We start from the raw sequence: 15,462 nt of genomic DNA, 5'->3' as shown, positions 1-15,462 counted from the left end.
ACATAACTGATCGTTTAGATTCATTGCCCACCAGTATAGTTAATCATCTTTGCTTCCCTAATCTTGATAACATTTATTTGAGTTGAAGTTTTATATATCAGTATTATAATATATTTATGTAAGATATTAAAATATTACTGCTTTTCTCTTTATACACAAAAGGCATTCCACTTTTTTATTATAAATGAATTCACATAACATAAAATTAATAATTTAAAGTGTACATTTAGTACATTGACAATATTGTGCAACTGTGACCTCTATCTAGTTCTAAAGTATTTTTATCATTTCAAAAGAAAACTTCAGTGGCCGGCACCATGTCTCACTTGGCTAATCCTCCAGCTGTTGCCCTGGCACCCCGGGTTCTAGTCCTGGTTGGGACGCTGGGTACTAGTCCTGGTTGCTTCTCTTCCAGTCCGGCTCTCTGCTGTGGCCCAGGAGGGCAGCAGAGAATGGCCCAAGTGCTTGGGCCCTGCACCCACATGGGAGACCAGGAGGAAGCACCCGGCTCCTGGCTTCAGATCGGCGCAGCACTGGCTGTAGCGGCCATTAGGGGAGTGAACCAACAGAAGGAAGACCTTTCTCTCTGTCTCTCTCTCACTATCTATAACTCTACCTGTCAAATAAAAATAAAGAAAGAAAGAAGAAAACTTCACCAGTAAACATTCAGTCCCCAGGCTTCACTTCCTTGCAGCCTCTGTCCCTATGGGTTTTCCTGTTCTGAGTAATTCATATTAATGGAATGTACTTTATGCAACTATTGAGTCTTTTTTCCTGTAGCATTTTTTTTTTTAAGATTTATTTGAGAGACAGAAAGGGAGAGACAGAGAGAGAGGTCTGCCACCCACTGGTTTACTCCCCAAATGACTGCAGTGGCCAAAGCTAGGCTGATCCGAAGTCAGGAGCAAGGACCTTCTGGGTTTCCAATAAGGGTGCGAGGGACCAAGCACTTTGGCCATCTTCCATTGCTTTCCCAGGCCATTAGCAGGGAGCTGGATCACAAAGTGGAGTAGCCAGGTCTAGAACTAGCTCCCAGAGGGGATGCCGGCACCGCAGGCAGACACTTAGGCCTACTATGCCACAACACTGCCTCTCCTTTATCATATTTTTTAGGTTCATTCACATGCTAGCATTTGTTGATACTTTATCTTGTTTTAAGGATGAATAAAATTTCAATATATGGATATACTTCATATTTTATTATTGAAGGAGTGTCAAGGTCCAAGGAGCCCTCTTGGTGATGAGCTCTATCCCTGTGTGGAAGGAAATCACAAGAAGCAGCCTTTTGAGGAATCCACAAAAATTAGTGAAGATTGTTTAAGGTAATTTGGGACACTGGTGAAAACTTGCAAGCTATGGCTGAGATCCCATTACAGTGAATTCCATTTTTCTCCTTTGGCATATTATTCTGGTTATATTAATATTTATCTTAAAAATATCTCCCCAATTTATGACCTATTGTGATCTTAACTGTAGGACAATAGAGAGATTGGTATTATTGGTAGATACCTTCTTTATGTCCACCAAGCAGTACTTAAAGGGTTCCCAAACTTGATACTCTCCCTCTTTAAAGACCCAATTATGCATTTGGATTTGTATTTCCAAAATGTATATGTTATACAAATGCATCTGTATGCTTAGGTGATCTTCTAAGACTGTTTTGTGTCTCAGTTTTGCTAATTTCAGAACCTCCGTTAAGAACATGAATATTTTGCTTCTTATGATAGCTGTTGGTTTTTAGATACTTATGTCACATTCAATCTGTCATCGTAGTAACTCATTAAAGTAGGTTTACTATTCCATTTTTTAAAGAGATAACAGAAATGTAGCTCCATAAGGTTAAATGTCTTTTTTAAAGCTGCACAGTATTAAGTACCAGCACCAAAGCTGTTACCCACCTCACATTTTCATCAAACTTAAACCTAGTCTTTCTACAGTTACCTCCTCTGCTAGGAACAGGCTGGGTCTTAACTTATATTCAGTACTGTAGTATAAGAATTTGAGTCCTCAGTAGGATTTGTTAAAATCTTATTTTTGTATATAACAGTTACTTAAGTTAGAGGAAAAAATTTTTATAGATGTATTATGATATTAAGACTTCTGTATCATTTTCTTTTGCTTTTCTCTTGTCAGCCAGATACAGAAGCCAACAGCTATGAACTATCTTAAATTCTGATCATCTGCTTCTAATTGATAGATAAGACCTTACTGTTAATTCTGTGTTAGTAAAGTACTTCTCATTATGCTTATCTTTTAATGTTTGCCCTATGTCTTTATTAGGAAAAAAAAATCTTACCACTATTTATTTGTTTAGGTTTTCAGATTCTACTTCAATGATTCCTTCTCAAGAAGAAGTGTCTACTCGGGTGTCATCTCCTGTATTTGGAGCTACCTCTAATGTGAAAACTAGTTTAGTTTTGAATACAAGTTTATCCCCTTCTCTTTTAGAGACTGGGAAAAAAAGCCATCTGAAATTGGCCCCTTTTAACAATACTTCGGTTTCAAGATCAGAGAAAACTAGATCAAAATCTGAGGACAGTGTCCTTTTCACACATCGTAATCTAGGGTCTGAAGTGAACAAGGTCATTAGCCAATCATCTTCTAATAAGCAGATACTTTTAAGCAAAAATGTAAGTGAATCCACTGATGAACAGGAGAGTGCTGATCATACTAAAGATTCTATTACTGATAAAGCTTTGGTGCCCTTGAAATCACTGGGAGGCAGAGCATCCAAAAGGAAGAAAACTGAGGAGGAAAATGAACTTGAAGTCAGCTGCCCTCAAGCCTCTTTTGATAAAGAAAATGCTTTTCCTTTTCCAAGAGACAGTCACTTTCCCTTGAATGGGGATTATATGATGGATAAACCTCTAGATCTGTCAGATCGGTTTTCAGCTTCTCATCGGCAAGAGAAAAGCCAAGGAAGTGAGACCTCTAAAAACAGACTGAGACAAGTGACTCTATATGAGGCCTTGAAACCCATTCCCAAGGGCTCTTCCTCAAGCCGCAAGGCTTTGGGTGGGAGCTGCATGTTACCCAAAGATTCCCCAGAAGAGCCCCATTCACAGGAGTGCACCCTCCAGTCCTTGAGTAAATGCTCTCCAGAAAATAAAATACCATTACAAATAAAAGAAGAAAATCCTGTCTTCAAAATTCCTCTACGTCCACGTGAAACTTTGGAAACAGAAAATCTTTTTGATGACATGAAGGTTTGTATAAGTGTTAATGATCTTGATTAAAATTGATGTGATTTCATCTAGAAGCTAATAGTCATTTCTTTTTCAGGGTGCTGGTTCTCATGAGCCAATAAGAATAAAAAATAGGTCTGTCCAGGGAGGATGTGAACTTGCATCAGTTCTTCAGTTAAATCCTTGCAGAATGGCTAAAGCAAAGCCTCTGCAGAACAACCAAGGTGTGTACACTATAAGTAGGAGAGCACTCTTTTAATGACTTTGAAGTTAGATTCTTTATATTCTTTTGAAGAGATTGAGTTGTTTTGAAAAAAAAAATCGTAACTTCTTCCTGCATGAGTCTGTATTTGCAGTATAATTTTCACTGGTTACATTTGACTGTGATTTTTCTGCTCTTGTGCTTTTTGAAAAAAGTAATTGAGATCTTTTGGTGCTTTTATAGGTGATTTTATGGATTTACTTGTGAGGATTTTTTTTTTTTTTTTTTTGGTGGTGAGGGAATCTGTTTTCTTTACAGAAGGTTAAAAAAATTAACTGTATTTTATTTAAAAAAAATAAAAATTAGAACTTTCCTTATCTAAACTTGTTGCTCACTCTTGGCCTTTACAGGTATGTCTGTCAATACATGTATACATGTATTGACAGGCTTTTCAACTTCTTATTTGAAAACATTATTTGCTTTCATATGTTTATGTATTGTTTCATAATTTTGTTGTGTTTAAAAAAAGTCCTTTTGTCTTTTCAGTCACCAGACACTTCTGTAAGTTCAAGTACACTATGTTTTTCCTTTATCCTTCATTGGCAAGTTACTCCTTCATTCTGGATTTATTTTCCTTTTTTCCTGAAGCACATAATTTTAATTGTTCTTCCAGTGACAGTTTCAGTCTCTGCATGAAAACCTTTTTTACCATCTTATTCCTGAATTTTTTTAGCTTTTTGTTTTTATTTTTTTTAAACTTTCCATGTTGATTTGAAATGGTTGTGGGACCCTGGGAGAGAGAAAGAGAGTTATCTTTTCTGCTGGTTCACTCTCCAAATGTCCACAACAGCCAGGGCTACACCAGGATCATGGAACTCAATCTGGATCTCCTGTGTGAGTGGCAGGAACCCAGGTATTTGAGCCATCGTCTGCTGCCTCTCATGGTGCACATTAGCAGGAAGCTGGATCCAAAGTGGAGCAGCTGGGACTAGAACCAGGCACTCCACTATAGGATGCACGTTTTCTAAGCAGTGACTTACCTGCCACACTAAACACCTGCCCCTTTGTTTTTACTATTTTCATGGTTATCCCAGCGATTACAGTATAGCTACTTCATCTTTCAGGATCTATTGGAGGTAATATTTGTACCACTGCAACTATACTTTATGTAGTTATCATGTATTATATAGGCATACATTAAAAACCCCTCCAGTGTTATAATTTTAACTTTTTTTAAAAAATGTTTGTATTGAAATATAATTCACATCATAAAAATCACTCATGAAAGTGGACAGTTCACTGGTTTTGGTATATTCATGGGATTGTACAACCATCACTATATTCTAAATTTAGAACATTTTTGCCATTTTCCAAACTCCTTCCAAAACCTAGGTACCACTAATCTAATTTGTTTTCATATATTTGCCTAATCTGGAGTTTTCATATAAATGGAATCAATATGTGGTCTTTTGTGACCTCTTTCACTTGGTATAATGTTTTCAATTTTCATCCATATTATAACATATTAATATTTCCTTGTTATTGCTGAAGAACATTACATTGTACATGTTTTATTTGCCCACTCATTTTATTTGTTTCTATGTTTTTGCTATTAGGAACAGTGCTTCTGTGAACATTTGTGTACAAGTCTTTCTATGGATGTATGTTTTCATTTTTCTTAAGGTCTACCTAGGAGAGAAATTACTGAACCATATGCTGACTCTGTGTTAAACCTTGTGAGGGACTGATGAAATGTTTTCCAAAGCAACTCACCTTTTCACATTCCCACCAGCAACATGGAGGGTTCCAGTTTCTACATGTCCTTACTAACATTTGTCTGTCTCCCTGATTCTTGCCAGTGTGACGAAGTGTCTTATTATGGTCTTGCACTTCCCAAGGGCAGCTGATGCTGAGCATCTTTTCATGTACTTATTGGCCATTCATGTATCTTCTTGAAGAACTGGCTGATCAGATCCTTTGCCCATCTTTTATTGGGACATTTATCTTTTTAATATTGAGTTGTGAAAGTTCATTCTGCAACCTAGATACAAGCCCTTTACCAGATGCATAATGTTCCATGTGTACTACTCTGTGGCCCTATAATGTTTTAAAGTGATGGGAATTTTTATGTATTTTTTCCTCCTTATTTAAGATGTATCCTTTGAAAATATCCAGTGGAGTGTAGATCCAGGAGCAGACCTTTCTCAGTATAAAATGGATATCACTGTAATAGATACAAAGGTAAGTTACAAGTAGAATGAAAACACATCTGATTTTAATTCTAGTGAGCTGTTAGTCAACCTTCTTTTCTGACTCACTCTAAGACCTTAAGATCATCAGATTTCTCTTAAAATCTACATTTACTTACTCAAAAAACTGCGAAATAAAGGTACTTGTTATTCTCACTTTATGATGTTTTGAAAGGGTAATATTTCCTGACTTTAAAGACTTTTGCTAGGAAACATTCATGTAGTTTTATAAGTAATATAAGGTACTAGTAATATATTTTAAATAATTGTTATCCAAATAATTTATCATCCATCTTGATTAGCTGTGAAGTCATGTTGCTTCAAAAAGAAAATTCATATTCCCAGTTGACTATTTTTATAATTAAAATTCATACTGAAAATACTTTTTTGCCTTATGATTCTAAGTAATTTGAGAAGTTGTCTTTTACTTTAGTAGCATGTTCACAACAAAATGTTTAAATAGGTGATATATATACCAAGAAAGAAATCATATTTGGTTTTGCTATTAGTGTACATTGGTGTTCATTACAGTGAGACAAACTGGAGAAGAAAGGTAGCACAAGCTCCAGGGAGTTTGGTGTCAGTAGCTCTCCCTTTGTAGCTGTTGTTAAAATACAAATGTGAATATGAGTTCATTCTTAAAAACTGAAAGATTTATTGTTTATTTTATCAATTTGTTTTTGTGAAAAGTAAATATAAGGCCACAAAGGGATAATTGTTTTAGATTTTTTTTTAAATATTTTTCCAGGATGGCAGTCATTCAAGATTGGGAGGAGAAACAGTAGGCATGGACTGCACATTGGTCAGTGAAACCATACTTTCAAAAATGAAAAAGCAAGAGCAGAAGGGAGAAAAAAGTCCAAGTAAGATTTTTTTTGTTTTTGATAAAAATATGGGGGGAAAGTTGGTCATTGTACTGTTGCACTGATGAACACCATGTTCTCCTCACCATAAACCAGTTTGTTTTTTTCCCCTGCTTTGTTAATTTTATTTTCCTCTTAGGAAAGCTCAATTCAGTATTTTGGGGGGGAAAAAACACCTTTAACCTAAATAATTTTTATTTCAGAAAGAAATCAAGTTATGTCCAGGGGTCAGTAAACTACAGCGAGTTAAAATTAAGTTTTATTGCCACACAACCTCTTTTTGTATTGATGTGTTGCCCATGGCTACTTGTACTAGACAGTGACGGAAATCAGTGAGTGGTTGGTGCGGAGGCCCCATGGCCCCACATGTTTAAAATACTTACTACCAGTCCTTTTGAGAAAAAGTTCACTAATGTCTGGTTGAGATAAATTTTTTTATGAAGCATATAAAGAATCCTGTGTTGGGCCAGCACCGCAGCTCAATAGGCTAATCCTCCGCCTGCAGCACCGGTACCCCAGGTTCTAGTCCCAGTAGGGGCACCGGATTCTGTCCTGGTTGCTCCTCTTATAGTCCAGCTCTCTGCTGTGGCCCGGGAAGGCGGTGGAGGATGGCCCAAGTGCTTGGGCCCTGCACTGACATGGGAGACAGGGAGGAAGCACCTGGTTCTTGGCTTCAGATCAGCGCAGCGTGCTGGCCATAGCAGCTATTTGGGGGGTGTACCAACGGAAGGAAGACCTTTCTCTCTGTCTCTCTCACTGTCTGACTCTGCCTGTCAAAAAACAAAAAACAAAAACAAAACAAAACAAAAAAAACTAAAGTATGACTGACTACTTTGGCTTTAAATCTATCTAGTTGATTCAAAGAACACAATAGTTTCCAAAATGTATTTGAAGCAAGTATCATGTGAAATAAGACTAGAACTTGGACTAATGAGTTTAGTTTATAGAGATAATTAAATAAATTGTTACAGAAACTATTGTGGCATAATAAATCACCCCCAGAACTTGTGGATTAAACAGCAATGCTTTTCTTTTCTTTATTTTCTGTGGCTCCCCAATTCAGAAAGGGCTTAGCTGGAGAGGTCTATCTCAAGGTCTCTCGTGTAGCTGTGTGCAGATGGTAGAAGGATAAGGAACAGCAGGGCTGGGAAGCTGGAGGGTGACTTTTCAGTCTCAGGACTTCTTTATGTGCTCTTTCCACGGGGGCTTGTTGGAGCTTCCTTATGACATAGAGGCTAAACTTCCACAGTGAGTACCCCACTTACTGGGGTAGAAAAGAGAGAAAAGCAGAGGTACATGGTGTTTTTATGATCTTGAAAGTTGCATAGTGTCAGAGATATCCCCAGCTTCAAAGTGAGCAAACATAGACCTCAGTGTTTCTTCAGTGGCTGTCAATGAGAGAAATGTCAACATCATGTTGTACAAATAGCACATGGAATAGGAAACATTGTTGAGGCTGTATTTTGAAAACAATCTGCTCCATAAAGGAAAATCTTTTTTTTAACACTTAGAACTGATTAAAAAGGAAATATAATGAGAAAAGCTCCCAATTACTGATAATATTGCAATTCAACAAAGTTTTTCTGTACCCCTCCTCTGCATTAGGCTACCCGATGTTAGACTTACTAGGTGCTAAGATAGAAAGATCAATACAGCTAACATCTCTGAGCACCTAAAAGGTAATCTATAGAAGTGAAATTGTCACTTTGAGATGCAGTGACTTTGAACACCCTTGTCTCGACTGTTGAAGAACAGGTTTTTTTTTCATACTATATGTTGAACTCTTTACTTAGTATAGAGTTAATCTTATGTGTATAAAGTTAATTGATAATAGATCTTAGTAAAAATAAGAATGGGGATAAGAGAGGAAGGAAGAAAAAGTGGGGGGGGGCGCATAGAGTGGAAAGAATTACTATGATCCTAAAGTTGTATTTATGAAATGCATGAAGTTTGTATAACTAAAATAAAAGGTTTAGAAATTTAAGAAATCTGTAGCTTAAAAAAGCAAAAAAGATAGTATCTCTGTCTTCAGATATTTCATAGTAAGAAGTAAGACATACACATGAACCAGATCAGCAGTTTAACATTGTAGCTTATTAAATGGCATATACAGAGTTCTTCCAGAATGCCTAGCACAGTACCTGGCACATAGAAGTTTTTTTAAATTATTTTTTTATTTTATTTATTTTTATTGTTTTTTACAGATTAATCATCCTTAGCATGAAAAAATGTGTTTTTAAATTATTTATTTTGATTTATTTGAAATGCAGAGGGACAGAGACAAAGAAACAGAGATCTTCCATCCACTGGTTCATTCCCCAAATGCCTACAATAGCCAGGGCTGGGCCTTGCTGAAGGCAGGAGGCTAAAACTCAGTCTGGATCTTCTGTGTGGGAGGCAAGGACCCAGAAACTTGAGCTGCCTTCTCCTGCCACCAGGATGCACATTAACAGGAAGCTGAATCAGAAGTGAAGGGGCCAGACTCAAACCAAGCAGCCAGTGTCCCAAGCAGCATCTTAACACTGTATCAAACACCTGCCCCTAGAGAATTGTTTGCCGTTCAGTAATGTCAAGCAAAAATTCTGTACCAAGAGGTAGTCTAGGAACTGCAAATAATAACTAAACACAGAAAAGGGCCTGCCTCGTGGAGCTTATATTCTAATATTGGAGAAACTAGCACATATGTAGTATGATGATGATGCTAAGTGTAGGAGAAAGATAAAGTGGATAAGACAGGAGGAACAATGAAATGGGAGAGACGCTAATATTTTAATTAAAGCAATCTTGTTAGGACTCCAGTCTGTTACATTTGTTAGCCAGCTGGTCTATTTCTGTTCCCTTTTTTTTTTTTTTTTTTTTTTTAAGATTTTATTTATTTGAGAAGTAGAGTTACAGACACTGAGAGGGAGAGACAGAGAGAAAGGTCTTCCTTCCGCTGTTCACTCACCAAATGGCTGCAACAGCTGGAGCTGGGCCAGTCAGATGCCAGGAGCCAGGTGCTTCTTGCTGGTCTCCCACGAGGGTGCAGGCACCCAAGCACTTAGGCCATCTTCCACCACTTTCCCAGGCCACAGCAGAGAGCTAGATCAGAAGAGGAGCAGCCAGGACTAGAACCGGCGCCCAAATGGGATGCCGGTGCCTTAGGCGGAGGATTAACCTACTGCACCACAGCACTGGCCCCATATATCTGTTATTTCTTAAACTCTGCTGTTTTGAAAAATCTTGTATGATAGGAAATATCATACAAATTTTAGGTAATTTCAGACTAATGGAAGTTCTACAGAGTTAGATTTCTGAAGATGAATTTAGTACTTTGGCATATGAGATAAGATATTAAATTCATTATTTCTATCAATAGTAAATTGCCAACTACTAATGATAATACAAGAAAATACTTTTTTTGCTACTTCATTAGAAAAATAAGCGGGGAGGTAGAGAAAATGGCAGGTGTTTGGCACACCAGTTAGATTGACACTTGGGACACCTGCATCCCATATCAGAGTGCCTGGTTTGAGTCCCAGCTACTGCACGTTCAATCCAGCTGCCTGCTGATGCACATCCTCGGAAGGTAGTAGGTTGTGGCTCAAGTGTTTGGGTCCCTGCTATCTGTGTGGGAGACCTGGATTGAGCAGCCCTGGCTGTTGCAGACATTTGAGAAGTGAACTAGCTTATGGAAAAGCTCTCTGTACCTCTCTGCCTTTCAAATAAAGTGAAAATAAATAAAATTTTAAGAAAAATAGGTGAAAAAATTTCAATAGTTATTTTCTATTTTTCACAGTTTCTTTGGTAAGACTCTTTTGGGTTTAGTCTGACGTTTACAGGAACTGATAGAAGAAAACTTATTTGTAAGGGATATATGTCTATAGCAAAAACATTCTCTTCACGTGAGTAAAGGGCACATAGAACATGAAAGTTTTGTAAATATACACTATCCAGACTTGAGGATTTACTCTTGACTTCATGCATGAATAATAAAAATTAAACTGCACTGTAAGAATTGTGATTTAAGATGTCTTTAAATATTTTATTACATTCATTGCAATTTAGTATCCACTTACATTCACTGAATTAACACTCTTAACAAGATGACTTACAACTAAAAATCACCTTTTACACATGGTTGTGAGCACTTCATTACATATATCTGCTCACTGAAAAACACTCTTCTTTATCTTAGATGGAGAAAGAAAAATGAATGATAGCCTAGAAGATATGTTTGATCGGACAACACATGAAGAATATGAATCCTATTTGGCAGAGAGCTCCCCCCAAATAGCTGAAGAAGAAGAGGAATTGTCTACGACTAAAAGGAAACCAAACAGTAAGGCTATTTTCTCTTTTCTGCTTCTCAGTTACATTAGTAACTTACATAATTAAGTTAAGTCTAAGGAGACTTAATGAGGTATATTGAAGATTTGTAATATATATATATAGGAGATTGTATTTTTTGTATAAAATTTTTTAGGTAATTTCAGACTAATGGAAGTTCTACAGAGTAGTTCAAAGAGTTCTCCTCTACTTTCATTTAGCTTCCCCTTCTGTTTGGGTCTTACATAACTGTAAGATGTTTATCAGAACTGTGTTAGCTTTTCATTACGACAACAGAATACCTCAGAAAAACTAACTTTTGAAGGAAAAGAGGCTTATTTCTGCTCACAGTTTTAGAGGCTCACCGTTCAACAGTGGATAGGCCCCACTGGTTCAATCATCTGGTGGCTGGAGGGTGGTGATGGCAGACCAGGGGTGGAAGAAGGGTCATGTGGCACATCAGGAAACTGGAAGGGTAGCTGGGCTAGGCTCAGGCTTGGAGACCCAGCCCTCTCGTGGGCATGTACCTAGTGACCTCAGGACTTCCTCCTAATTGGCTAGGTGTTTCCAACCCCTTTGCATCATCAGTTTAAAACTTTGGAATTTAATTGTCTGCGTGAATTCAGGAGCCATATATGATTCAAACCTCAGCAAAAAAACTAACAAATCAGTCTTGATTTGATACAATAATTCATATTAATGAAGTTTATAGTAGTGTTGAGAAATTTCTGTTAATTAGTGAATAATTATAACCAAATAGGAGAAAGCTTTGCAGTAATTGAAACTCATTTTCTGCTATGAATGTTTTCTCTATCCTGACAAAGTACCTAATAACTATTAATATCAGTGGGTTTTTTTTTTTTCCTTTTAAGATTTATTTTATTTATTTGAAAGAGAGAGAGGGAGACAGAGAGAGGTTTTCCATCCACTGGTTCACTCCATAAATGGTCACAACGGCTGGGACTGGACCAGGCTGAAGCCAGGAGCCAGGAGCTTCTTCTGGGTTTCCCACGTGGGTGCAGGGCCCAAGCACTTTGGGCTATCTTACACTGCTTTTTCAGGTGCATTAGCAGGGAGCTGGATCAAAAGTGGAGCAGCTGGGATTCAAACCTGCACTGATAAGGAACTCTGATGTTGGAGGCAGTGGCTTTACCCACTACACCACAATGCTGGCCCCTGTTTATATCAGTTTTAAAATCTGGTTAATTAGAGATAGCAATGAGAAGATACAATGAGAGGTAGCATTCAGAAGAAGAATATAAAATTGAAACTTTAAGTAGATAATCTGGAACAAAAGTTAAAATTCTTGCTAAATATTTCTTTTTCTTACTGTGAATAAGGCTGTCGGAATTTTTAGTCTTGCAAAGCTTGTTTTACACTGGCTGAAATGAGCACTCATCCTGTTATGGCACAGTCTGTCTTGACTGTGCTTCCCTTATGCTTCCATCAAGTTTTTTAAATTAACGGCCCTTTGCTCAAAGTGAGTGAGCAGAGAGAGTGAGCAGCAGCTTTTTGCTTGCTCTGTCATGGAAAAAATTTACAGCTATTCAATGTACTCTGCTTCCCCAGAAGAGTCTTGCAAATTGGTTTCACTTCAGTGAAAAAGAATATTCTGTTACAAAGGTGTGCTTACTAAGCTACGTCTTTTTTTTTTTTTTTTTTTTGTAAGTTACATTTGACATTGACCTTTCCAAATTTTCTTCTCCTTAATCTTTGATGATGTTGTGCTGTTCTTTTGATCTCTGGAAACTTCTGTTTCCTAGAGTATCCCAAGACTCTCCTTCACATCTTGGTTTTTTTTTTTTTTTTTTTTTTTTTTTTTTTTTTTTTTTTTTTCACAGCATTTATTAAATACTTCTGAAGAGTAATGCATGTCTGCATCTGTAGGTTAGACTTCTTTGATGAATACAGTCCTGCATTTCTGAGTAATTGCTAGATACTTGTGTCTGTTCAGCTTAAACTTAACATACCTGAGTTCCTTTTTGTTTCCCATGAAGTTACCCCTTCAGACTTTTTTATTGTTCCCAGTGATCCAGGCATATAGTTTAGGATTTGTTGTCCGTTTATTCATTTTCTTAACTCTGTTATCTCAAAGTCCTACTTCATCTTCCTTCATAGGCAAGAGAAATTTGGGAGGAGAACTTAACAAAAGCTCAATTCTGACATATTAATACTTACTGAATTCTTAAGTAATACATATTTAGTATGTAGTTGGAATGTGTGTAGAGTTTGGACAAGAAAATCAGAATAAAAAAATAATTTGGTAGCAGGAAGTCAGAGGCAAGCAGCTAGATGATGCTTAAAGCACTGAAATTGTGTGAGATCACCAAGATACTGACTATAAATAGAAACGAGAAATGCTGGATTCAGCAGCACATATACTGAAATAGCAAGAAGCATTTAGCACCCACTGAAGTGGTTGAAAAGACATAGCTAAATCCGAAGGGGAACAGCAGTTGGATTTGTTACTATTACTTTGGAAAATAGTTTGACAGGGCTTTTTTCCCCACAGGCTTATGGAGGTTTGTCAGGTTTGTATAATGTTCAGTGTACACCTCTCCCATCATCAAGCAGTTTGCTTCCTAGCTTTATGAGATCTGATTTTTTAGCTGTTTAATAAATCTGAGGTGAGTGAGAGAACCAGTAACCTCTTCTTTTGGCAGATGAAAAAGAAAACAAAAAGTAGTTACAGAAAATTTAAGTGAGTTGTTCAGGGATATAAATTATGAAACATTTAAAACATGAAACAAGCTGTTTCTCATTAAATTCATTCTATACTCAGTTTGTGATATGCTTGTCTTGTTTACAGCTCATGGTGATAAACAAGATAAAATTAAGCACAAAGCATTTGTGGAGCCCTATTTTAAAGATGATGAGAGGTAAGTTGGTCTTAATAGCAACAATGTGATTGGAGGTACAACAGGACTATCTTTGTCAGAATATCTCTAGGGTGTTAAATCGCGGTTTTGGCTAAAGAAGGATCATTTACTTTATGATCATAACAAAAAAGAAACTCAAACATAAAAACAGATTTCAAAATAAGGAAATTTTTAGCACCACCACCATTTTTTTTTTGTTGGATAATAGTAATAGTTATTTTCTCTGCTTAATTATAACATGGTGTATTTTTGTTCTGTTTTATTTTGAATTTTGAGAATTTGTTTTATACTCTTTCATATATGTAAAACTTCAGTGGGGGAGCCTTAAGTTGTTTATGCTTTGGAATTTTTTATTTTTTAAGATTTATTTATTTGAAAGGCAGAGTTAGAGAGAGGAGAGACAGAGAAAGAGTTATCCATCTTCTATCTGCTGGTTCACTCTCTAAATAGCCACAACAACAATGCCTGAGACAGCCAAAGTCAGAAGCCTGGAACTCCATCCAGTCTTCCACATGAGTGGTAGGGGCCCAAAAACTTGGGCCATCTTCTCCCACTTTCCCAGGCACATCAGTAGGGAGCTGGATCAGAAGTGGAGCAGCTGGTTCATGATCTAGTACCCATATGGGGTGCTGGTATCACAGGCAGCAGCTTAATCTTCTGTACTACACACTGGTTCCTGAAATTATTTTATGAGAATTTTTAAACCCTTAAAAAATTGTTTAAGCATCTTTTTTTAAAAGATTTATTTTATTTATTTGAAAGAATTACAGAGAAAGGTAGAGACAAATAGAGGGGGTCTTCCATCTGCTGGTTCACTTCCCAGATGGCCACAACAGCTGGAGCTGCGCCAATCCGAGGCCAGGAGACAGGAGCTTCTTCTGGGTCTCCCACGTGGGTGCAGGGTCCCAAGGACTTGAGCCATCTTCTACTGCTTTCCCAGGCCATAGCAGAGAGCTGGATTTGAAATGGAGCAGCTGGGACTAGAACCGGCGCCCAAATGAGATGCCGGCACTGCAGGCCAGGGCTTTAACCCACTGCGCTACAGCACTGGCCCCTGTGTAAGCATCTTGATTTTGAACTATACACCTTTCTGCCTTGTGTGCAAATACTGAAAATTCTGTTATCTTCATGTGTGTATCGCTCATTTCTAAAATGAATTTAGGTAATTCATTCAAAAAAATTTTATGCTTTTTTTCTTAAAGTTACGATGTTGGCAAGTTGGATTGCTCAAAAAGTAAAGTGTTTGTACTTTCTTACTCCTGTTGAGAATTTTAGAAGTCTACTAGGCTAAATTATTCATTTTTATGAGATTCGGATAGTTAAGAGCTGTCATCTTGTTAAGTGCTAATTCTTCTTTATTTACCAGTGTTTCAAAGTGATCTCCTAGCATCTTTAATGTGGCTAGTTTTTTATTTAAGTGTCATTAAACTCATGGATTTAAATATATTTGATCTGCTTCAATCTAGGGCAGGATTATCCTTATACATACAGTAGGACCCCCTTATCCATATAATGTGTTCAAAAACCACCAAAGGATGCCTGAAAAACTCCAAGCCATATCAGTTCAGTTCATACATGTACTATGCTTTTTCTAAACATGCATGATAAACTTTGAGCTTTTAACTTCAAGGAAGCGCCTTATAGCTTCTCTTTGGCATACGTGAATGCCAGCATCATTACTGTTGTACTTTGAGGCAATTTCTATGTAAAATAAGGGTTATCTGAGCACAAGCACTGTAATATTGCAACAGTCTATTTGATAACCAAGACAGCTAC

General features: G+C 37.1%; 1 protein-coding gene across 8 annotated transcripts in view; it reads left to right on the top strand.

The window, feature by feature from the left end:
- RBBP8 (RB binding protein 8, endonuclease) overlaps positions 1-15,462 on the top strand; it is a 108,527-nt gene that overhangs the window by 81,894 nt on the left and 11,171 nt on the right. For 6 of the 8 annotated variants that reach the window (XM_051851353.3, XM_051851350.3, XM_070050397.2 and 3 more), the window contains 7 exons: positions 1,210-1,322; positions 2,315-3,206; positions 3,283-3,424; positions 5,540-5,628; positions 6,385-6,499; positions 10,677-10,820; positions 13,617-13,686. In XM_051851353.3, coding sequence (XP_051707313.3) covers positions 1,210-1,322; positions 2,315-3,206; positions 3,283-3,424; positions 5,540-5,628; positions 6,385-6,499; positions 10,677-10,820; positions 13,617-13,686 — 1,565 coding nt within the window. The remainder of the gene's footprint in view (positions 1-1,209; positions 1,323-2,314; positions 3,207-3,282; positions 3,425-5,539; positions 5,629-6,384; positions 6,500-10,676; positions 10,821-13,616; positions 13,687-15,462) is intronic. The other 2 variants (XM_008261135.5, XM_051851352.3) reach the window with 1 other exon arrangement.

The sequence above is a fragment of the Oryctolagus cuniculus genome, chromosome 10, assembly GCF_051225735.1.
Source record: "Oryctolagus cuniculus isolate XC-2025 breed Fujian yellow rabbit chromosome 10, ASM5122573v1, whole genome shotgun sequence".
Taxonomy (NCBI): domain Eukaryota; kingdom Metazoa; phylum Chordata; class Mammalia; order Lagomorpha; family Leporidae; genus Oryctolagus; species Oryctolagus cuniculus.
This window is presented reverse-complemented; position numbering and strand designations above follow the sequence as displayed.